General features: G+C 41.5%; 1 protein-coding gene across 1 annotated transcript in view; it reads left to right on the top strand.

Moving 5' to 3' along the window:
* si:dkey-34e4.1 (carboxyl-terminal PDZ ligand of neuronal nitric oxide synthase protein) overlaps positions 1 to 25,437 on the top strand; it is an 83,041-nt gene that overhangs the window by 49,356 nt on the left and 8,248 nt on the right. Inside the window, exons 9-10 of the mRNA XM_053617683.1 lie at positions 4,043 to 4,208; positions 6,274 to 6,565. Coding sequence (XP_053473658.1) covers positions 4,043 to 4,208; positions 6,274 to 6,565 — 458 coding nt within the window. The remainder of the gene's footprint in view (positions 1 to 4,042; positions 4,209 to 6,273; positions 6,566 to 25,437) is intronic.

The raw sequence follows: 25,437 nt of genomic DNA on the forward strand, positions 1-25,437 counted from the left end.
ATTAAAAACACAAATCTGGCAATCTCGCATTTCATTTATTAGCCACATGAGAAATGTGTGTGTACTCACTGAGCGCAAAGGGTTTCAGATGTTTAACGGTTTAATCTGTATTTCTGACGCGGATACGAGAATACGATGAGGTACAGGATGTCTGTTCACTAAGGGGGAAAAAAACGTTAAACAAGTTGACCTAGTATGAGAGACTTTTTTTTTTTTTCTTTTTTTTTTAATTGAGGCTCGTGTCCTCGGCTTGTTTGCGACTCTACTCACTACTAAGGGACAGAGCGAATGAGGGTGAGCATACCCAGAAGTATACGTGGAACAGCACGGCTCAGGTGCGCCACCTCAGTGATTACCCCTCTAGATCATCCCCAAACATCTCCCTCCCAGTGTAGACATACTCGAATTACGTCCCCAGCCGCTATACGTTTTCCACTAAAAGATTTCAGCCTTTTTTTTTTTTTTTAGATACTAAATGATCCTAAAGGCAAGTGCAGACAAATCAGTTGAGCCAACAGATTAATGTCAAAAAGCATCTTTGCAGAAATCCTGCGAATGTTCCTGACGCCCCCTGCAGCACTGGACTCACTCGATTCTATCAAACCTCGAACCCCGGTGCATTTGCGTTCATCTTATACCATCGCAAACATGCGTGGAGAACTCAGCATGACTCATCATATTTTTTGCTTTGTTATTATTTTGGTGCTATTATGGTACAGTGTTATGGAAACTAATGATGTCGTCATCGGCAAAAACACGTGCGCAGGTTACTTTACGTCCTGAAGAAGTGCGGACCCGAGTACGAGTTGCGCTCTCATACACGGGAATCGCGGCTCGCTTCCGGTGCAGCCAAACTCGGACCACCTCCTACAGGTCGTCTCGGGTTCGGTACCGCGGTGCACTTCCCGGTCCGCATGACAGCTTTCACATTACCGATATTTTTTTTTTAAATTATTATTCAAACCGTGCTCTGTTTCGTACTAATCTACCAGTGTGAAAGCCCCCTTAGTCATCAACTGTTTTCTTTGGAAGGCTTTATGGCAGTGGTTCTCAACCAGGAGAGAACAGAAGGGGGGGCGCAAATTTTTTTAAAAGAAAAAAAACACAGACAGGGTTTCCTTTGGGTACTTGGTGTATATTATTGCTTTTCACATAGAATGTGCATAAATGAAAAACCCCACATTCCCTTTCCCTCTGTATTTACTTTTTACTGGGGAGAGGCGGAGCTTAGCCTGACTTTTATCTAGTTATCAGTGCAGACCAGTGTTGCCAACTTAGCAACTTTTCAGACCCCTTTAGGGACTTTTTTGCGACAAATCTAGCAACATTTTGGACAAACCTTAGCAACTTTCCAAATGTCCCCAGTACTGTCCTGCAAGCGCGAGGTCCTGCTTTCCCGCTGCACTCTCACCTCTCTCTGCGTCTGCTCGGTTCAGTGAGGGGCTGCGAGACGGAGATTTAACGATGTCATGGGTAACCATACGCGCCCTTCCTCCCAATTTACATCATTCATATGCGAATGTTTTTAGAACGCAAGACGAATGTAACGCAACATGTTTTACATGTAAAATAGTCTACGTTATTAAAGTAGTTAAGAAACATTTTATATCATTCATGTTCCATACCTGTCTGTTATAGAGTTTTATAAAAGTCATAAAAAGTTATTTTAAAAAATCATAAGTTATGAAAAGTAATAAAAAAAAGTACAAAAGCAAAAAAAAAAAATCTATCTATCTAAATACACAGATTATAGAATAGGTTATGTATAGATAGATTTTTATATAGAATAGATAATCATTATACCTGGTCTCCTCCAATAGTGTGTGTGTGTGGGGGGGGCATGCCACATGATAGGGGAAGCTTGGAGGGGGAGGCTTTATTTACAAAAGGTTGAGAAGCTCTGCTTTATGGTATCCATGTAAGATTATCCACAACTACAGGAAGTAAATCACAAGTGCAGAAGCAAGAGTAGAAAATCAGGATGAATCAGGCCGGTCCGGTGGATGAGAGCGTTGAGCCAGAATCTGGCACCAGCATCACATCAGGCAGCAGAGAGAGAACTGGTTATTAGGTTTCCTCTTATCCTACAGTGGATTAAAATGATGAATGTTGTGATCAGAGTGCAAGCGGGGACTCGTGCAGGTGCAGCTACAGGGCACTCGGCACCCTTTTGTGACTGTGCTCAAAACTAAATTTGTTCGGCAGTGCTATGGTAAAGACGTATAAGTGTGGGACATGAACAAATATGGCATTTTGACATAAAATGTGCTTCATAACTCTAATTTTGCATTCCTTGTGTAAGTGAAAGAGTTATAACACTTGTAAAACAAAATGTACTAAACGGACGACTCGGAGCAAAATATTCCGAAAAGCAGCCAATAGGGTCCACCGTAGGTGGGAACCCCTTTAATACTGTTTAAAAAGCATCTCAGGGGAATTCCTCAAGAAATCGGTTGAGAAAGTGGCAAGAATACATTTCTGGAAATTCTAGGCGAAAAGAGGGTCTACTTTGAAGATCCTAAAATACTAAATTATTTTGATTTATTTTGGAGTTTTTTATCACAACATAATTCCCATAGTTCCATTTGTGTTATTCCAGAGTTTTGACGACTTTATTATTATTCGATAATGTGAAAAAAAAAAAAATGAATGAGTGTGTCTAAACTTTTGACCCGTAGTGTATATCCAGAAAGCTCCTGCTGGGACATAAAACTGCCCATAGTTGCAGAAACACCCTACAACATAATTAAAAGGGAGGGCCTTAATGTTAAGCGGGTATAAGGGAATCTTGGGACATTACTATCCTGTCAATGAACAAACCTGAGTGATGCAATGAGAGGGGACTGGGTAGCGTCAAAGCATATCAAAAGTCGCTGTGCTTCTGAATTGGATCCAGATCTACAACGTTACTTGAGAGGAGTTGTACAAAAAGGCTGACTAAATAAATAGCTTTTCAACCTTAATTGAGTGACTGAGACTGTGTATGAGGCCGGAACATTAACGAGAAGGCTGTTCCGTAGCTAGGGGGCTTTATACAGTCTTAATATATGCTGTAATCTTCATTATTCTAGGTACTAATAAAGAACCTGCACCTTTCGATAAAAGCAGATCATAACAGAGCAGAAGTTCACTCGGGTACGATAGGATGAGAACATTCAGCGTTTCAAAGGTCGTTAGTATTACAGAATGAATGCAAAATTTTACTGGTCAAACTTTCTGGACTACTGGAACATCCAGAAAGAAAGGCGTTATAGTAGTCCAACTTGGAGGCAACACAAGCAAGAACTAGTTGTTCTGCATCATGTAATGTCATTATGTTTCTTAGCTTAGCAATGTTTTAGTAATATTATATGAATATTAATTCAGTTCCTTATGAGCTTCAAATAAGAGACTGGAGTCATTAATCACACAAAGGTCTTTCACTGCTGCACATGATGTAACTGAAAGGTCATCCAGATAAACTACTACAAGCAATTACACATGCTTACGTCTAGCTGCTTGAGGTCTTAGGAGAAGTACTTCTGTTGTGTCAGAATTTAATTGGAGGACGTTACACAGCAACCAGTGTCTTTTGTCCTTGACGCATGCTCACGTTCATTAATCTGATGTCTGTTTTCTGCTGCAAGCATTTAATGAAGAGTTATGAAGCGCTAGCACGTTTCCAATTCGACCGTTGAAACTAATTAATAGTATCCTCCGTCTCATTTTTAAGATGCAAGGTATTTCCCAGTGAATGCAGCCTAAAACATTTGGCACAGCCGATTACATCAGATTCTCTGCATCCATATCTTCACTAAGACAGCAGGCTTCATGTAGTGAAGTTTTATTGCTTTCGGGAAATGCAAACAAAGCTAATAAAAGTCTAGAAGAAACCAGAGCACTGTCCTCCCACACTGTTTGAGTATGGTGTGTGTGTGAGAGAGAGAAAGAGTCTGCTTATGTAAGAGCCTGATTAGCCGATCGTTATCTGACCACCTGTATTTAATGCTCTTTCTTCCTCCAGTAACTCTCCACTCTCGCCTGATCATCTTCCTCACCACAGGTGCAGCTGCTGAAGGATCAGATAGCGGCAGAGACGGCTGCCAGGATGGAGGCTCAGGCCAGGAGCCACCAGCTGCTGCTGCAGAACCGAGACCTGCTACAGCACATAGCGCTGCTGGTCCAGCATGTCAGTGAGCTGGAGGCCAAAGTCAACGGTCATGCAAATAGTAAGACACATACACACGAGTGCACACAATCGAGATCGTCTCCGGTATATTTGCACTATAAGAAGCGATTTTTCTAAACAATTGGCTCGAATGATCGCTCAGATCAATCCCACGAAGAAAGATAAAGCTTGGGAGGATATAGCAGAAATGCTTAGTGCCTCTGGTGAGTGTAGTAGCTAGTCTTGATACTAGGTAGTACGAAATATAGTACAGAACATGTAAATCAGATATACCCCTAAACAAATTGTGTAATAGGTTGTTTGCTATACATTTTGGTTACTACCATTTCTCATCAGACCTAAAAAAACAAACAAACAAACAAAAAAACTGCAGGATACTCTCTGGGTGGGAGGGATTGCACGCTGTCTGTCCGTCAATCACAGGGGCATTAGCCAATCATGGGCATCTGTGTGCTTGTGTACGTGGAAGAGGGCAGATATCACTTTTTTTTCTACGAGTGTGTAATGGCGCATAGAGAAGCAGTTCAAAAAGTGGTGGTTGGCTGGCTTTACGTGTCTTGGAATAAGCATGTGCTAGCCTTTACCTTTCCCCAGTTGGAATTTGTGTGAAAGGGAAGAGCTGGCTAGTGGGTGGGAATTGGAAGATGGTCAAAATCGGGGCCAAAAAAAGGTAATTTAAGCTGATAAACAAGCATTTGGGATGATAATTTGTCTGAGCATGAGTTATCCTGCATGAGCACGTCCTCATTCTGAAACTGTATTGTTCCACAAGCATGTCTTCATGGCAAAAGAGATTGTCAGTAAAGGCAAGAATGCCCCCTCCCTCCCCCCAGGTTAGTGCACTGGTATGCATTTTGGGATGCAGCCTGAGGATTTGCGACTCACGAATGCTCAATGTTGTGCGAATGAAATAACTTTAACGTGCTCATTTAGTACTGGATTCAGTAAACATCACAACAAGTGGTTGTCTTTTACCTACTGTCATTCTGCGATATCCTAAACAGTGCCTAACCTATAGTATGAGTTACTTAAAGTGCACCTGTTATGGTTTTGAAACGTGCCTAATTTTGTTGTAAAGCTCTCATACAATAGATTTACATGCCTCCAAGGTCAAAAAACACTTTAACATGCTCATAATTTAAACTGCAGCATTACCTTTTTCCCCCAGTGTCACCAACGACTCGTTAAACGATCCGTTCTAACGGATTCGTTCTAAACTCCGCCTTTCAGAGTGCATACTCTGCTCTGATTGGTCAGATGTCCCAGTCTGTTGTGATTGGTCTACCGCTGTCAGCGTGTTTCAAAAAGGAAAAGCCCACTACTATAACGAGTTTCAGCTCCGTCTGTCAGCGAGCAGCCGATGAAGACAAGAGGCGGGGCTTTTTGTTACAAACCTACGTAGGTTAGTACAGGAAGTAAGTCTGGAATTACTAACGACTCGTTTCAGCTGTTCAGAATCGCTTCCTTCTTTTGGGAGTCAATAACTCCGTTTGACGTGCGCCTTGATTTTTGAAACTTTGCAGACTTTAACATTCACAAACAGCTCTATAACACACTACATAGAAGGTAATATTTGAAAAACCATAATAGGTGCATTTTAATGTTAGCTAGCTAAAATAAAAGCTCTAGACCCTGTTAGTCAGTTCGTTTGCGTGTTTTTGTTGTGCATGTTATCAAGGTTGCACGTTTTTACTCACTCATATACACACAAACCTTTATGATGTGTCAGTAGCAGGGGTTTTTTTTTTTTACCTTTTTTAGCCGTAAAATAAAAGAAAATCAAATGAAATCAAATCTGAGAAGACCGAGATAGAGTACTTGAGAGCTAGATGGAGATTCAATTCAATTACACTCTCAGACTCTCGGCCCACACCTAAAAGTCTGGCGCGTCATTTGTTTGTATGAGATGTTAGGCTTTTATGGAGTCTATGTTTCAAAGTTAATCCATTCCAGAGTTTTTACTGGGTCATCATGACTGGGCGTGTTGCCAAAACCCGTGCAAGTCTGTTTGTCTGTGCGAATCGTTTGTGCCTGTACTTCAGTGTAAACATTTTAAACATTTATTTTTGTTTAACTGACTCATAACTGACGCATCTCCTCTTCAGATGAAGACTGGAGAAGGTCATCATCCTGTTCTCTCTCTCTCAACCTGAAAAACCACTACAGTTCAGACCAGATCATCACGTCCACGCCAGCAGGAGAGGCTCAAGTCCCCCCTACACCCCCTTATACCATGGCTACCATGGCCTGCGCCGAGTCCTACCTCAGCCTGCTCAGAACGGGAACGTCCCATACTGTCACGGCCAATGGCAAGCCGGCAAACATAGGACGCAGGCAGGGAACGGGCAGTACAAGCAGTGACTTCACAAAGTTCAATTCAGCGGCAGTGGATCAACGGTATGCAGGATTTGTTTTTACCTCATACATATAAACGCACAGAAGCTTATACGTGAGCACAAATCTGAGATGTGTTTGGGTGGGCTCTCTTTCCCTCTCTCTCACCGCCGTTCTCAGCTCTTTCACTTGTCACATGTCAGCTGGACCAATTACTAACACTGTTTTGTTCTACGCAAATTATTTTGTTCAACGCATCGGTTCAGTGATTGGCTCATGTTTCTGTTGTCTAAGGAAGATTATTTTGCTCCAATCCTCTCCGTCATCACGTGCGTCTTTTATAGAGTGCGTGAATATTAGGAGCATCTCTAACAGACTGCGTGTACTGTGAAACCGCAATTATGTATTCGCTGTTTGTAAGTTACTAGCTAGCGCTCAACCTCGGGTTAATTAGCATCCAAGCATTAATGGAAGACGGTCAGTACGTTTACATGGACAACAATAATCCGATATTAAGACGATACTCAGTGATTATTGATGAGCTTAATCCGACTAAAGTCATACTCGGAGTAAAGACAAATGGAATTAAGACGTGCAGTATTTCCTGTTTTAGTCGCATTATTGAAGTGCATTTCAGACATGTACACACCTTAATCACACTATTAGCATCATGTGTTTTCACCGTATTGTGTATTGGACACGTACACACACGGCAGCGCTCGACCATTTGACGGCAAAAAAGAGAGCACAACTGCGTCCGAAACTGCTTACTTATCTACTATGTAGTAGGAGAAATACACGTATTTAGGAAAGTACGCGGTTTGGGGCGCAGACCACGGATTCAAGCAGTCGTCTTGTGCACGTATAGCATGACAAATAATTAACTGCACTTGAAGCTTTCGTAAAATTAAAACTGAAACACCCAAAACTGTATACGGGTCCATAACGAAGACGAACTGTATGTCGATGCGTGAAATCCTGGAGGGAACGTCGGACGGCGGGGCACGGGGACGTAATGACGTGTGCCGTTAATCGATCTGTGTTCTAAAACAGGAACATGAAAGGAATATTCTAAAAGTGACTCATGTAAACACCTTAAATCAGAATATTGTCTTATTCAGAATAAGGTCAATAATTAGATTACTGCTGTCCGTGTAAACGTAGTCAGTGTATTTCTGGCTTCGTAAAACACAAAACGTTATTTATGTTCCTGCTGCTCTGTTACTGCTAATATTCATATTAAGTACAAATACAGTACAGCCAGAAGCAGTAGGGAAAAATCACCCCCCCGGACTGATTCATAAGCAACGTCAGCAAAAAGCAGGACAGACACGGAGAAAAGAGGAATACGTTTTACCCTCAATGTGTGTCAAGCTGGCCACAGAATTAACAGCTCATATCACAAGTTTCAGCAAAATCCTTTAACCAGTGGATAACAGAACTGCATACTGTATGGAGCATGTCAGGACTGACTCATATGCAGTGGTGCTTGAAAGTTTGTGAACCCTTTCGAATTTTCTATGCATGTAATATTGGACCACTTTTGCAGTTACATTTATATAGCGCTTTTCTAGAAACTCAAAAGCGCTTTACATAGTATGGGGGGAGGGAGGAAATCTCCTCAACCACCGCCAGTGAGTAGCATCCACCTGGATGATGCGACAGCCATAGTGCGCCAGAACGCCCACCACACACCAGCTGTTAATGGAGAGGAGAGTGATGTAGCCAATTCAGAGATGGAGATTATTAGGGGGTCTTGATGGTCAAGGGCCAATGGGGGAATTTCGCCAGGACACCGGGGTTATACCTCTACTCTTTACGATAAGTGTCCTGGGATTTTTAATGACCACAGAGAGTCAGGACCTCGTTTTAACGTCTCATCCGAAAGACTGCTGTTTTTACAGTATAGTGTCCCCGTCAATATACTGGGGCATTAGGACCCACACAGACCACAGGGTGAACTTTTGCCCCAGTACTAAAGGCACATTCACCCCGGAAACGACCTCTTGTATCTTCTCGCGTTGGTAAGCAGGTTCAGGAGTGCAGTCCTGTAACCCGAAGTAGGGTTGGAGCTACAGCTTTTCGTCCTCCAAAGACGGTGGTTAGCCTTTTTTGTGATTATTTCACTTCAGATAGTATGCTATCCAGCTAAAGGTAAGTGACTCTGCTATCAACGCCGTTTAGGAGCGGGCACGCTCTAATTCGGCAATCGGCAGTTTACAGTTCGTTTTCGGTTTGGTGTTTCTCGCTTTAATGCTGATACAACGCTAAATAATTGAAGTCAGGTTGGTATCTCCTCCCATAAATTTCTGTTTATCTGTTTATGTTTACGATTTTGGTTGTTTCATTTTTTGAAAGTGCGCTGTCGGTAAGCAACGCACCCCGACTGGGCTTCATTGAATTGTTTTTCATCCCCGTGATTTAGTCTGTGAATTGACTTAATTATTGGCTATAGTGTGAGCATGTTCGCTCTTAACTGCACCATATCGTATCATAGAGGGAACATTCCCCAATATTTTCACTGTTTAAAGTTTCATAATTGACTCATTGTCGGTAGGACAGGCTACACAACACCCCTGATTGGGGTTGGTTGAAACGGGTGATTGCTTTCATCCCCGTGATTTAGTTCCTGAAATTATTTAATTATCGGCTACAGTGTGAGCGTGTCCACTCTTAATTGCTCCATATTGCACCATAGTGCATAGTTATCATAGAGGGATCAGTCCCCCAAAATTGTTATTGTTTAATTCTCATAACTGACTCGTTGTGGCTACACAACGCCCCTGATTGGGGTTGATCGAAACGGGTGATGCTTTCTTCCCCGTGATTTAGTTCCTGAATTTATTTAATTATTGGCTACAGTGTGAGTGTTTTCGTTCTTAACTGCACCATATTGCATTGCAGTGCATGGTTATCATAGAGGGATCATTTCCCAATATTGCTATTGTTTAATTCTGATAATTGAATTTTTGTGGTAGGAGAGGCTAAACACCGCACCCTGAAGGGCGGCGATCAAAACGGGTGATTGTTTTTCGTCCCCGTGATTTAGTTTGTGGATTTCTTTAATTATTTGCAGAGATATGGCAAAGTGTATCTATTTCTCTCTCCATGCTCAATTACCTCCTGGCAAGATGGTCACATGCAGAAAACCATGTGGATAGTAATTATTGCTGGTACCCATGTTTATGACATTTATTGATTGCCTGGCCCCTGTGGAACTAGAGGATGGCCATAAGAGATGTCCCTCTTGCCTGGGAGTTGACCACTTAAGAGAGGGATTGTCTGAGATGGCATGCATGAACTGCAGCTCCATGAGCTTAGAAGCACGGGCAGCCAGGCTGGCCCAGCTAGAGGGCAGGTTGGGGACTCAACTGCATCCTACACAGACCATGTCTCCCAGCTCTCATAAGCGCTGTAAGACCGATTCACGGTGGGCCCCTTGTAAGGGGAAACGCAGAAGGGTAGATCCCCTAGCCCAGAAGGTAGACACCTTGGCTTCTGAGTTTGCAGAGATTAAGTCTCTCCTCCTTAATCTGCAACCACCCAGTGCACCGCCTGCTTGTGGTCCCTCTGTAGCTGCACCGCAGTCTCCCCCAGGGTGCTGCCTCCAATACTGTCACCAGCCTTTGATACCTAGGAGGGGGATGGTACCAAAGGGGACAGTGTGTCGTTGACAGTGAGGTGAAAAGGTCCACCTCTGCCCTGCCATATCTGTGAAAATTCGAAATTCATAGAACCGCGGTTACATACGTAACCATGATTTTCCCTGGAGGTCTCTCATCCAGGTACTGGCCAGCCTCAACTCTGCTTCGCTTCAGTGGGAGACCAGGCGAGAACTGCAGCGAGATATGGCTCGGGCGAGATTTGTAAAAAATTTTCCTCATAAAATATATGACGGAGTGTAATATTTTTCTCTGATTTGTTTCATTGTGTTCTCTTTATCTACTTCTAGGACTTGTGTGAAAATCTGATGATGTTTTAGGTCATATTTCTACAGGAATATGGAAAATTTGCAAATGTTCAAGCACCACTGTACTATATCGACAATACAGTGCCACGGTTTCATTTATCTTGTCTTGTATTTTCATCACACTTCTCAAATCTCCACCTCGTATTTCTCCCTTTGCCTCATCACTCAAAATATCAATGGATATTACGTTGTGGGAGTGCAAACACAAATAATGAAAGTGTATAAGAGGACTGTCTTCCCACGTTGTTTGACCGTAATATAAAAGTGTGTGTGTGTGTGTGTTAGAGAGAGTTTCATGTAACAGGTAATGGAAATTTTTTGACCTTTTGCCGGGTTTTGAGGATTCATTACTGTTCGTGTGTGTGCGCGCGCAAGAATCTACAGTACCACCTGCTCTTGAGTTTTCACTTTATGGGGAAACACACACACACCTGCCCCTTTTCAAGCCTGACAGGATGTTTTATTACCTTGATTGGACTTTTTTCCCCCCCTGAAGAATCAATACATGCCATTTTATTCAGAAATACCCCAGAAATACCAGCGTCTCTATGGTAGCGGCTTACGGTGCTTCACAAAGCAGCACGGGAACACAACCACATTACACACACAATTCTGCATCCTTATACACTTGAAATACAGTACAGAGTTTTTAATGACATAAAAAGTCCAAAAGAGTCCTAATATTGTTCGTCTAATGAAGGGTAGCTTGAGTCAGCTATAATAAGGTGCATATGAAAGAGAATGAAGTGGATTATTTACTCTGTCGTGTTTTTAGAGGCACAGACTCATCAAAAGTGGAGAGCCATGTCTACTGTAGCCTTAGAGTCCTGTTCTTGGCTGACCGGAGCACAACCTGATGTAGTGTTCTGCTATTGTCGCTCATATATCTCATATTCGATGTATTGTGCTTTCGGGGATGCTTTTCAGCTCACCACAGTTGTAGTAGGAGTGTAGGAGACTCACTTGTTTTTTGTTTTTGTTTTTTTGCATAAGGCTATCGTGTGTGAAAATCCCAGGAGATCAGCAATATCTAAACTCGCTAAAAACCAGCCCGTCTGGCACTAACTATTACGCCGTGGTCAAAACGTTCCCAGTTAGGCATTTACTTTCCCAAGGGCACTCTAATACAAGAGTTGTGTCAAACTCGTGTTCTGCGGCTATTTTATGGAACGAAATTTGTGTGTAACTTTCCAAGAAAGGAACAAAAATATACAGCGAGAGAGAATAAAAACGCTCTGTAACTGAAAATGGTGAACTCTGCGGCAAAAACGTAACCCAGTCTTCAAATAAAATACACGGCATTCTTTGTTCAGTTTTTTTCTGAGCGTCATTTTCACTAATCATGGTTTTTGAATGTGCCGCCGGAGTTTCCGTTTACGCTTTCAATGTCTTCGTTTAAGCTCCGCAAGTTTACGTTCACCATTCTGGCACAAACCTCGTGTGTGCGATTTACTCTCATTGGTGAGTGAGATTTGGAGTGTCCAGCCGAGGAGGAGGAGGAGGATGTTTATGATGATAACGACGACGCTCCATGCCGCTCCTGAGAGCTCATCTCGAAAAAACTGTCGTATGAGACTACCCAAACCTCAAATGTTAATTACGAACTAATGTACTGACTAAGTAAATAAGTAAGTACGTAAGTAATTTCCACTACAGAGTACAAACACTAGGACTATACAGAGAACCGCATCCAGAACCCTCTCCAACGCCCGAGCCACTGAAGTTTCTACTTCCTGGTACAGGGAGCTGTCCATCCAACTCTCACTAGCCAATGAGAGTAAATCGCTGTTAATCCCCGCCCACATGAGAGGTTTGTGCCAGAATGGTGGAGTGTAAACGAAACGTTTGAAGGTGTAAATAAAAACTCTGGCAGCGCGTTCATAAACCACGATTAGGGAAAAACGAAGCTTCAAAAACTGTTAACAAAGAACGCCCTGTATTTGAAGACAGTGTTAGGTTTTTGCCGCCAAGTTTCAGTGTTTTCAATACTTTCAGTACTTCTGGCACAAATGTAATACCATATTATTTCAGCATAATGAAAGTGAAAGCAAAAAAAAAGGACAACGCTCATGCAGCGCTGTTATAAACACAGCATGGAAAATAAGCCGACGACATTGTTGAAGCATGTGGCAATCAGACGTTGTCTCTTATAAACACTTCAAGAATTCTAAACACTCTAAGAGCTGTTTAGGACTTTGTAAACACACACTAACTAACACACACTTTGGTCTTACTATCCTTCTGAGGACCTTCCAGTGACATAATTATTAATGCAGCTAATTCACGCAATGCCTGTACCTAAATCTTAAGCTTAGTAATAAAGGAAACCTTTGGGTTTGTTTTGTTTTGTTTTGTTTTGTTTTTTTGTTTTGTTTTTTTAAAGCTGCAGTTTTTGTTTTAAAATTTTGAAATTAAGCTTCTTGTGGGGACCAGCCAAATGTCCACACAGGGTCAAAACTGTCCGATATTCCTGTCCTCGTAATGTCTCACCGAGATATTCACACAGTAGCCATTCTCAAAACCTGACAGTGAGTCATAGCTTACCAAGAACAGCATGAAGTGTCTTCCATGTCGCACCCACACACACACATGCACACACGCAGGAAACAAGACAGAATTAAGTCATCTAATTCTGCTACTTTCTTATATATATGTGTGTGTACATATGTCACTTTTTATTTCAGAACTTTCCTTCTCAATGCCTCTATCTTCCCAATTCATGTTTAATGCATTGCCTAGCCTCTAATACTTACTCAGCACACACTCACACACACACACACACACACACACACACACACACACACACACACACACACACAGTGTGTGTTATTTCTAGTTATTTCTCCTCCCTCCTTCCTGATTCAGTCCCCTGTGAATTAGGATGTGACAGGCTTCAGTTTCGCAAGACCCCACTTCTCAGCATGTGCTTGTCGTGTGTGTGTGTGTGTGTATGCGTTCAAACTTCACTTCCACACACTGCAGGTTAATGCCGTTGCTGCTCCCTGCGCGTTTCTGCTTTCCAGGTCAGCGCTCTTGTGTTTGTCTGGCCGGCCGTCTGAACGCGTTGACATTTTTAAAAAAAAATTTTAAGATGGCGTATGTGTGTTTTTGTGTATCTGTGTGTGTTTGTGTGTGTCTGTCTCTGTTCAAGCCCCACTCCCACACGGTTGCGTCTCACGCTGTGTTTCTGTTCAATCAGTGCTGATCCTTATTTGGCCTTTCTTTCTGTATGCATTGACATTTTTAAAAGGCAAAAAAAGAAAAGAAGAAATCTTGAGTGTTTGTGGTTTTGTCTCACTCCAGCAGGCCTCACTGTCATGCTGTGTGTGTGTGTGTGTGTTTCTGTTCAAAAGAATAGCGTGTATGTGTGAGAAAGAGATAGAGAATGAGAGCTGTAAAGGTGCCTAGATGGGTCTGTGTATTGATCTATAATAGTAGTCACACTAATTACAAGCACTTACAGAGAGAAGAGTGTGTGTTCACATGTGATATACTGGCTGAATTCTATAAAAGAAATTAGCGCAGCATTAACATTAGCACGAAATGCTTGTGCACTGCGTTCACTCAATAATTCACAGCTTAAGATCATACACAAATCTTACTTGCCACCAAGGGCAAGTAGATTTCGTATTCAAAGTTACATACAGCCAATTCCACTTCCTGTTGACTTTGCAGAACAAAAGTTTTAATTTTATGTACAGTGCAAAAAAGTTTGGGACAATTTATTTTGTGTGTACTAAATTGTTTCAGAAATTAAAAACAAAAAAAACAAAAAACAAAGGCAACCTGAGTAAACACAAAATACAGTTTTTTAATAATGTTATTTATTGAAGCAAAAAAAGTTATCCAGTACCACCTGGGCCTGTGTGAAAATATATTTGCCCCTGTAGTTACTAATTCCTGAAATCTATGAAACTGCATTCATAATGGGGTTCAGCTGGACTAGACGCAACCAGGCCTGATTACTGCAAACCCTGTTCAATCAAATCAACACTTAAATAGAACTTTTTCAACAGCGTGAAGTTGGTTAAAAGATCTTACTGAGTAACACACAGTGCCAAAGCTGAAAGAAATTCCAGAAATGATGAGGAAGAAGGTGATTGAAATACATCAGTCTGGGAAGGGTTACAAAGCTATTTCAAAGGCTCTGGGACTCCAAAGAACCACAGTGAGAGCCGTTATCTCCAAATGGAAAAACTCAGCACAGTAGGGAACCTTCCCAGAAGGGGCCGACCTTCCAAAATTCCTCCAAGAGCACAGCAACGACTCATCCAGGAAATCACAAAAGAGCCAAGGACAACATCAAAGGACTTACAGGCCTCTCTTGCATCAATAAAGGTCACTGTTCATGACTCAACTATCAGAAAGACACCGGGCGAAAATGGCATCCGTGAAAGAGTGGCAAGGTGAAAACTACTACTAACCCAGAAGAACATTAAGGATCGTCTGAATTTGCTAAAACATACCTTGATGATCCTCAAATCTTTTGGGAGAATGTTCTGTGGATTGAGGAGTTGAAAGTGGAACTGTTTGGAAGACAGGCGTCCCGTTACATCTGGCGTAAACCAACCACAGAATTCCAGGAGGAGGCAGTGTGATGGTGTGGGGATGCTTTGCTGCTTCAGGGTCTGGGCAACTTGTAATGATTGAGGGAAACGTGAATTCTGCTCTCTACCAGAAAATCCTAAAGAAGAATGTCCGGTTTCAGTCTGTAAGCTGAAATTCAAGTGCAACTGGATTATGCAGCAAGACAATGATCCAAAGCATAGGAGTAAATCCTAGTCCTAGAAGTAAGTGAAAGACTGATCTCCAGCTATCGGAACTGTTTGGTTGCAGTTATTGTCGCTAAAGGTGACGACCAGATTTTAAGTTTAAGTTGCCAGCTAGTTTTTCACACGAGTTTTTTGCTTCAATTAAAAAAATAAAAGCTGTATTGTGTGTCAGATTGCCTTTGTTTTATGTTGTATTTCGTTTGAAGATCTAATACTATTTAGTATGAGAGATGCACAATATCAGAAGAAATCAGGATGGGGGCAAATACTTTTTTGGACTGCCACGCCGTCCAACGTTCCCTCCTGAATTTCACGTATCAACATACAGTTCGTCTTTGTTATGGTACCGTATACAGTTTTGGGGGTTTTTATTTTTAATTTTAATTTTATGAAAGCTTCAAGTGCAGTTAATTATTTGTCATGCTGTACCGGCAAATAAATGACTGCTTGAAGCCGTGGGCTGCGTCCCAAACCGCGTACTTACCTAAATATATGTATTTCTCCTACTGTATAGTAGGTAAGTACGCGGTTTTGGACGCAGCCGTGCTCTCTTGTTTGCCGTCAAACGGTTGAGCACTGCCGTGTGTGTACGTGTCCTGTCGCAAAATGCGGTGAAAACTCCCACACGACGTTAATAGTGTGATTAAGGTGTGTACATGTCTGTAATGCTCTTCGATAATGCGATTAAAACAGGAATACTAAACAGGTCTTAATTCGATTTGTGTTTACTTCGCGTATGACTTTAGTCGGATTAAGGTCGCTGTTTACATGCTAGTTTCTTAATCGGAGTATCGTCTTAATCGGGTTAATATCGATTATTGTCGTCCATGTAAACGTACTGACTGACCAGTGTTCACATTCGGACGATATATACATTCAAAATCTACAGTCTATCTCTACCAACAGATTTGATGACATCATTCTGCACTTCAGCTTCTCATTAGATATTCTCTCCAATCAAAAGTACTCTAGAATCTGAAGTGTCCCACCCCCAACATTATAAAAATCCATGGTACTAACTGTCGAGTACGGCGCAGCCAGGCTGTGAGGTAAGCTGAACACTACTGGGTATTTGTAAAGGGGCGGAGCCGCTCGAAAAAAAACAACAAATATATGGAAATGTAGAAGAAAGTGTATATTGTAGTGTAAATATCTTGTGAAGACTACGGCAACACAGTCGCCCACTTCCCCGGAATTAATAGCTAGCTAACTAGCTCTCCGTAAATTATTACATTAGCGGCCATTTTTTGGTCTAGGTTTCCAGGCAACCAAAAACAGTAGAGCTTGAACTCACCCTGTGGGCTAGCTAATGGATTTATCATTTGTCCATCCCTGTCACAGTTTTGTCTCTTGGGGTGAACTCTCTACTTTTCGAACTTGTGGTCATGGCCAGGCCTGCTTAAAGGACTTCCATGTAAAATGTAGTTCTATGTTCTTCTGTTTTTTTGTTTGTTTGTTTAAAAAACCTATGGTGAAGTGTGTCCAAGTGCCAATGAAAAAAACCCTAAACTGTTGTCTAGATCAGTGGTCCTCAACAATTTGGTGTGAAAAATAAATTCTCAGTCTCAGACAACCACACACACACACAATCAATTCCTAATGTAATGTAAAGATGTGAGATGTAATTATTAATAATAAAAAAAGGGGGATATATTCAGAAGTCTGTATTTTTAATGTGTTTTAAAGATATCTTGCAAAAGGTGGGCCTCGGTCAAATGTTAATGTCATTTGGGGGGCCTTGCCCTGGAAAAGCTTGAGAACCCCTGGTCAAGATGACCTTTTTCTGAAAAAGGCTCTGCATAACTGTATGTTGTTTGTGCCATGGTTTAATGATCACATTTTTAAATTATGCATAAAGTTTCTATATATGAAACCATGAACAAAGATGTTCTAAACGTGATGGTACATAGTGAGTTTTTAAACGGAACTTATTGGGGTCATGTCCTGTATCTGAATGACATTTTATCAGGTATCTAGTGCATTACATAGCGTCGTTATGTGCTGTTGTATGCTATGTAGAGAACGTATCTAGTGATTAGGAAGTAATAACTGAAGAGAAACAAGAAAACAAAACAAAAATAAACGCTAATCTAAAACAAAAAGTCAAATTATAATATTTAATCCTAGCGGTTTTCTTGCAATTAGTGTTCCTTTTGCCAGTTATTTTTTTTCTATTTAGTCTTAAGTCCTGTGTCAAATGTCCTTGATTAGTTTTTTTAATCATATTTAGTCAACCTAATCCTGTTTTTTTTTTTTGTTTGTTTGTTTGTTTGTTTTTTTTTGTTTTGTTTTTTTAGTCAAGCTTTAGTTGATAAAGTCTGAAAACTGACAGCTTTTACTCACGAATTTTTAGCCTTTTTTTAGTCTCCTCCAATGTTTTCTTGAGGATCAAGACAGGAACATTCATGAGCTATCTGTGGCACAAAACACACACTGTTCATTCATCCTTATCTTCCATATCACGACCCTCTGCCCTCTCACTCCTAGCTTTTTTACCAGGTGGTCCAAAGTTATTTAATATAGTTTTTTTTTCATCCTTCAAACTCTTCTCTCTCGTTCTTGCCTTTTTTTTTTTTTTGACTGTCAACAAGAATAAGAGTGACAGCTTGTATCGGTGCAATAAACGAAATGAAAGTGGTACAGTAAGAGCCCAAAGTGGCCCAATTAGAATCTGCATAAATGAGCTAAAACACTGTACAAACTTTACACATCTCTCTATGTAACTACTGACCAAGTGTCTATTTATAATAAACAAGGCTACATAACTGTGGATATAATACTTAGCAAGCTATGATAGTGAAATTAACATGAATAAAGATTCGGGCGCACAGCTTTATCCACGACAAACTTTCTACTATCGCATCTGTTACAGCAGAGCTTCTCAACCTTTTGTAACTAAAACCCCCCTCAAGCCTCCTCTATCATGTGGCACCCCCCCCCCCCCCCCCAAAAAAAAAATTTACATTTGTGTCCCGATTATTAAAGTTTTTCTTTTGTAAACTACGTTTTAGTCTCGTCCGTTTTTGTCAACGATATTGCACGTTAATATAGTCACAGTTAATGTTTAATGATGTCGGGGTCGCATGGCGGGAAAAAGGCTCGTCGACGAACACTGTGCTGCATTTGTGCGACATGTCACCATGAGGAAAGAATTAGGACACAAGGTAGAGAAAAGAGAAGTAGAGAAAACACATAATGGCGACTCATGAAATGAAAAGCACCCTGTGTGGCTTGTCATTATTGCCGGAATCACAGCTCAGTTTCATGCACTTACCCAGGAAATGAGTGCTTCCCTGCAGCTTTGCTACCTGTTATTGCGATCACAGAATGAAGCGGAGAGCCTGGGTACACACACACACACACACATGCAGAGGATATAACCAGATTTGAAATGAACAGATCATTTGTTCTAAACAAGTAATACATACAAATTAGAGATGCACTATTCTTTTATTTATTTATTTATTTGATATTTTTTTGTGATTTGCTCTAGTAGCCTGGCCTGAGCAAAATCTTAATAAGCTCCAAAATGAAAGCATATTTCCACCGTATTTGCAATGCAGTCCCCTACCATCTGGTCAAATATGCATAGTTCCTCACAGTGCGGCTCCAGAAACTGCAAAACACCTTAAATAAATTTTCATTCGTTTTCAAGAAAACACAGAAACACTCGACACACGGTGCCAAATTCACACTTTTCACTGTCTGCTAAGAAATGTAATTAGGGATGAGAACGCCGACATGCTTCCGATCTCAGAAACTTGACCGCGACCCTGTGACCCTTACGCACCTCTTGAGTGTACTGTTCCTGCCTAGTTATGGTCATGTTGCTAAACTAAGACAGCAGGGAACAAATGGTGCGAGCCACCGCAACACGAACGTGAAGGACTTTGCTTTCCACAGCATAATGTCTTTGGAATACATGCCTGTAAATATCTCCGGCCCATCTGGTGCTCGTCTAATCGTATTGCTTTATCGACCCCAAAAATGTCACCATGTTGGCTGAACTCCGTGAGTTGTTTACCCTAGCCTGTTCACTATGCCCTGCGGAATTTTACTCTAAAATGCACGTTAGCACTGCTTGCTTTACTGCTAATGAATTCGGAGATGTCCTCGAATGCGTTCATTTTACGTGTTGTAGATTTCTGTTCTACTTCACAAGGTCATATCCTAGACTGAATCTGTTCTATTGGCTTAGATAGTGTTTATATTACTGGATGCCAAGGTAATAACTACGATCATTTCCTTATTGAGTTTATGCTCAGATTTCCTATCCATACGCCCTCTAATGGACTCTCAGATCTTTCCATTACACTAAAGCTATCACTCCTGCTGATGTTTTGGCTTCTCTACACCCATCCACTTGGTCGTCACTTGAGCTAAGAGCCATGAAAACTGCCGATAGATGCAGATGAGGCGCTGTAGACCTCTTTGCCTATGGGGACCACTTAAACATGTATAGGGATGTCCTTTAAAAAAGCACCCATTTTGCCCGTAGATGTAATATAAGTCTCGGGTGTCCCCAGAATGTGTCTGTGAAGTTTCAGCTCAAAATACCCAACGGATCATTTATTATGCCAAGCTGCAAATGCTCCTTTTTGGGTGGGAGCAAAAATACACTGTTTTTGTGTCTCTCTTTAAATGCAAATGAGCTGCTAAACCCCACCCCCGTTCCGGAAGAGGGCTGTGCCTTTACAGCTCGTGCTTCAGATACTACAGCAACAACAAATCAGGAGAACCGGTACGTCTGACACGGTAAATACCGGTGTTCATCCCTATATGTATGAATTATACAGGCAGTAAGCGTTTTCGTGTTAAAAATAAAAATGACATCACTCTGGTCTCCGTGAATACACTCGGAGACAACGGTAATTTTAGCCGCATTAGCCGTGCAATTTGCTAACGAACGTTTGGAAAGGCGATTTGAAAACATTCACAAAATATAAAGTGCGATACTTGCGTCTTCTGGATATGAAGCTGGATCACGAACAGTTGGTACTGTTTGATCCATGCTTGAGAATCAACTTTTTCAGCAAATCCTGCTTCGTATTGACCCTCGTACTCGAAGCAGTCTGGTCTAAAATGATTCAGACAAAGGAATTTAGCTATATTTCCGGGCACATTTCCTTCAAAAATAAAACGACTCCAGTGCGTCTTCAGTGGTTCTGATTAGGGATGCATGAAATGAAAATTCTTGGCCGAAGCCGAATATAATGAGAAACTTGGCCAAATACCGAACACGTTTTTTTCGCATTTTTTCCATATATTTTGCCATTTTTTTTCACCATTGCATGAATTAAATAGTCAAAATGTGCTTTTTACTATTTTGTCTTGTTTTTCAAAGAAAAAAATCAAATACAAAAACTACAATTTCAAAATATTTAACACTGAACATTTTTTTTCATTCCAGCAGGCATAGGCTACCAACAAAGCACAATATAACTTGAAATAAATAAATTAGTAAAATAGAAATATTTGTATGTGATCATCTTTGAGCCCCCCTTGAATAGCCGATGTTAGGACTATAACTGACAGCTGAAAGAATGAAACACTCTGAAGCCTACAACTAAACAGTGCATTAAAAAGTGCATTGACAAGAGTGCAAAAAATGGTTCTATTGGGTTCTATACGGCTGATTATATTGGGGATATATACCGCTCGCGTCCCTGTACACCTCGCGGAGTATTATAGTAGATATAGGATAGTTAGATACGTTGTTAATGTTATGTTCCTTGATAGATTTAGTTAGTTTAAACTATAGATTAGTTAATTTAGTCCCCGCTGGTGTTTCCGCTCCCAGTCCATAGTACTAGTTCATGTTTCTCATTTTGTGTCGTGACCCTGTTTTCTGTGACCGCGACTTTGATTCCTGCTTTGCCCCGTTTATGCCTGTTTGCCGATCACCCGGCCCTTTGCCTGTCTCGACTACGTTTTTTGGATTACGATTCGGATTTGTCTGCCTGCCCTTAAATAAATACGTCTTGACCTGCACCTCCTTCCGTACTCTACTCCCTTACGTCTCGCAACGTAACAGAATACCCCGGAACAGAAACAAAACAAACGCACATGTCCACAGTAAACAATGTCACAGTTGTCAACATCCGAAGGGCATGCGCGTCTCATACTGGTTGCTAGGCTTTTTGGTCGCGTCATCAAACACGTCACTGTTCGGTCAAATTTATTCGGCCTTTTCACTTATTCAGCCGAACACCGAAAGTGTTTGTTTTTTTTTGTTTGTTTTTTTTTTTGCTGTTTTCAGCCGAATAATTTCGGTTGCCGAACATTCGGTGCATCCCTAGTTCTGAGGCCGGGAGTACATGAAGACTCTTATGTTCATTCCTACAGCTAAGAACACAACACTTAAAAAGCTTACGAAGTGGAGACATTCTTCTTATCACTATAGCTGCTCCAGCATGGAGAACATGGCCGGCTGTGTGCAGCACACTCAGCGGAGGATCTATGCTAATAAAGCAGAGTCCGTCACCAGTCGTGGGCAGGGCTTGTTCCAGTGTGACGTCACATTGGATAGAAAACGCGAATGACTCATTTTGAGACACTGTTTATGATTTATGGGGAATATAAAAAAAGGACTGGGTGGATTTTTTTTGCCATTATAGGATGGTTGTGTAAACACACTGCCGACACATATTTATGTTCAAACACCATGTGAAAGTGAATTTTGCACAATACTGTAGGTCCCCTTTAATGCTGGTCACACTGCCTGTATCAAATAAGACAAAAATAAATAAATAACTATTGCCACTATCTAATTAAATTCATAATCCACCTATAGTAGATACCCCTAATACTGTTCCTTTTAATCTTTAAATCACTACTGTCATGCCAGTCCTCAAACACACTAGCCTTGTCCATAATGGCCAATCTAACTACGGACCAATTTCTAACCTTCAATTTCAGTCCAAACTGCTAGAAAGAGTGCATTTCTCCCGACTACAAAACTCTCACTATTAACAATCTCTTTGAGCCTTTTCAGTCAGGTTCCTGTCCTCTTCATAGTGCTAAGACTGCTCTTCTATGAGTCATCAATTACCTTTTTGCTGGTGCTGGAGCCATCGGTGTTCTCATTCTGATAATTTTCAGTGTAGATTTTGACACGGTTAGCCATAAAATTTTGCTTTCCTACCTTTCCTCGATCAGCATTCCTGGCGAGGCCCATGTTTGGTTTGTGTTTGCCCTTTCAGACAGATGCCACTTTGTATCCATTGGTAAACAAAAATCCTGCCCCTGTCATACACGGTGTCCCTCAAGGATCCGTCCTTGGTCCCCTTCTTTTCATCATATATATGCTTCCCCTTGGCCAGATCACTTGGTGTTAGCTCCCAGTGTTACGCAGATAACAGTCAGATTTATCACAGTATAAGGTACACCGGCGCACGGTGGCTTAGTGGTTTGCACATTCGCTTCACACCACCAGAGTTGGGGGTTCGATTCCCACTGCAGCCCTGTGTGTGCGGAATTTGCATGTTCTCCAAGTGCTGCAGGGGTTTCTGCCAGGTACTCCGGTTTCCTCCCCAATTCCAAAGACATACATGGTAGGCTGAATGGCATGTCCAAAGTGTCAGTATTGTATGAATGCGTGTATGAATGTGTGTGTGATTGTGCCCTGCGCTGGATTGGCACCCCGTCCGGGGTGTACCCCGCCCTGTGCCCGATGCACCCTACTAGCAGTATAGAAGATGGATGGATGTCTAAAACTTCCATATTCTCAGTTGATATTGATGGCGTCACTGTTTAACCCTCTACAGTTATTCTGAAGCTAAAATATATATGGCCAAAGGTATGTGCACACCTGACCATCACACTGATATTTGACCACTCCTAACCATGGACATTAACAGACTCCAGTCTTCTGGGAAGGAAATTTTGGAATGTGTCTGTAGGAATTTCTGCCCCAACAAGACACACGTTAGCAAGTTTGGGCAGTGATGTCAAGTGAGAAGGTCTGGTGCACAGCCCTATACCCCTGCTCGGAGTCTCGGGTCCACCAATTCTGGTTTGCTGGTAGTTCCTTACATTAATGGGAGCAGATCCTTTCACTCCAAAGCCCCTGAACAAGGCAATGCCATTCCCTGGGACCTTTGTGCCTGTTATTCCTTCACTCATTTTACAATCAGCCTAAAACGTAACTTTTTCGTATCTTTCCAACAACTTTCCCTTCCTTCTTCCACCTAGACTGTGTTTCTTTTTAAAGCCTTTTTAAAAATATCTGCACAATTATGGGCAAAATGATCAAAATAATCGCGATTATTTTGATCAATACTGAGATCTCGATTATTTATCATGATTACTCGTTGATTTCAGGAGACAACATGTTTTTACCGCACTTTCACATTTAAATAAACAGACCGCTGCTTTCACCTCCATGTTGTGCTACATTCCTGCTAATGTACACATCTTTGCATCAAATTAGACTGATCCTTAAAGTACATCATCTCCTAGAAGCAAAATATAAATAAAATTGTACCCAAAATATAGGATAAGTAAAAATAAAAATGCTGTCATCCAAATGAAAATATGCAATCCAATATAACAATATGCAACCAAATGAAAGCAATTCAGGCGAATGCAGAAAAGGCAATAACAGTGTTTAGAGGAGGAGAGACGCAGCCAAATCGCCCAATAGAGCAGTGGCGCAGGGACGACGTCATTTTGTACCGGAACCCGGAAGTTATCATCACACTGGTTCCCTCGACAAAAACCCAATAGGATTTTCACATAGGCCTACACAATGATGTCATCCCTGCGCGACTCTGGTGACTGGCTGTAAGTTTAGGAAGCGCTTGATTTGATCTGCAGTAGAGTTTTCTATGAGCGGAGGACAAACTTTAAACGTCAATATCGCAGTCGATCATGTTCATGTAATCGTGGGCAGTCAAAATCGTAATCGAGATCGATATTCGATTAATTGTGCAGCCCTAGCGCTGTCACATCCCAGCGGAGTCACCGCTTCATATAAACCACGCAAACCACACGCGGTGCACAGCAGCTCATCTCTGCTGCGGTCTCCAAAAAAAATCATCATTTAATTGATTTCATTTAAAACGTGTGCATGTTTTTCATCACTCTTCATCAATCTTCCTGGAAATCACACACATTTTAGAATGAGATGCCACTTAAAGGAGCCCGTTTTGACACGGCGTATCTGCTAGTAGTGTATCTTAGTACAATTTTTTTTTTTCTGAAATTTGAGTGACGATCAAAATGTAAACACTGTTTGGTTTAGGCCACGCCCACTTCAAAGTCGATTGGAGATACGGGCATTTGGAGCACTAAAGTGATACATCCCTAAAAACCCCACACGCGCACGTTTATCTCATTCTTTTTTCAGGCGCAACATCTGATGTTTCTCCGCTTCTGCATCTTCTCTTCCTTCTTTTAAAAATGTTCATCGCCGTTCTTCATGTTTCTTATCGCAGTACATTCAGAGAATCTTACTTTCTGCCTTCCATCCCCATAAATCACTTCTCCTCTCTGTTTTTCCAGCTCTCTGTGCGTTATAATTAAGAGTTTTACCTTTTCATTTACGTTAGCCTGCTGGCAGTGTGTTTGTGTATGTTTGAGGCAAAGAGAAAGAAAGATCAGACAAACTAAAAGCAGTCTGATGTGACACTATGGCTAATTTGAAGTTGACTTGCTCTGTGTGTGTCTGGGTGATGTTACATTCCTTATCAAAGCCACAGTGTGTAGGATTTAATGCACTAAGAAGTGAGCATGCATGCACACTTCCTGCCTCCTGCTGTGAAGCATTGCCAGGCAGTGAAAGAATGTGAAACCCTGTGATACTGGACGAGACACACACACACACACACACACACACACACACACACACACACACTCCATCAGTCATATTTCTGAACATCCCAGATAGTCTTTCTCTCTTTCTGTCTATATTGCCTTCGTCTTTTTCTGCCTCGCTCTCTCTCTCTCAGCATGTCTGGTTCATTTTTTTTTCTTTTTTATTTCTCTCCATCTCTCCCTGTCTGTTTGCCTCCCTTGGGAAGCAGTTAAATTGGTCTGTGATGTGCCTAATGTGTCTCTGCACACCCGTCTCTCTATATGTTAGAAAGGTTGCTTGACGTTCTGGTCTTGGCAAGAAATGTAGTAGATGTTTTTAATAGCTGATTTGGAGAGAGTGGCTTGAAGTGTACTTTATTTATTGCAATTTTTAATGC

Source organism: Ictalurus furcatus, chromosome 28 (assembly GCF_023375685.1).
Source record: "Ictalurus furcatus strain D&B chromosome 28, Billie_1.0, whole genome shotgun sequence".
NCBI classification, from domain to species: domain Eukaryota; kingdom Metazoa; phylum Chordata; class Actinopteri; order Siluriformes; family Ictaluridae; genus Ictalurus; species Ictalurus furcatus.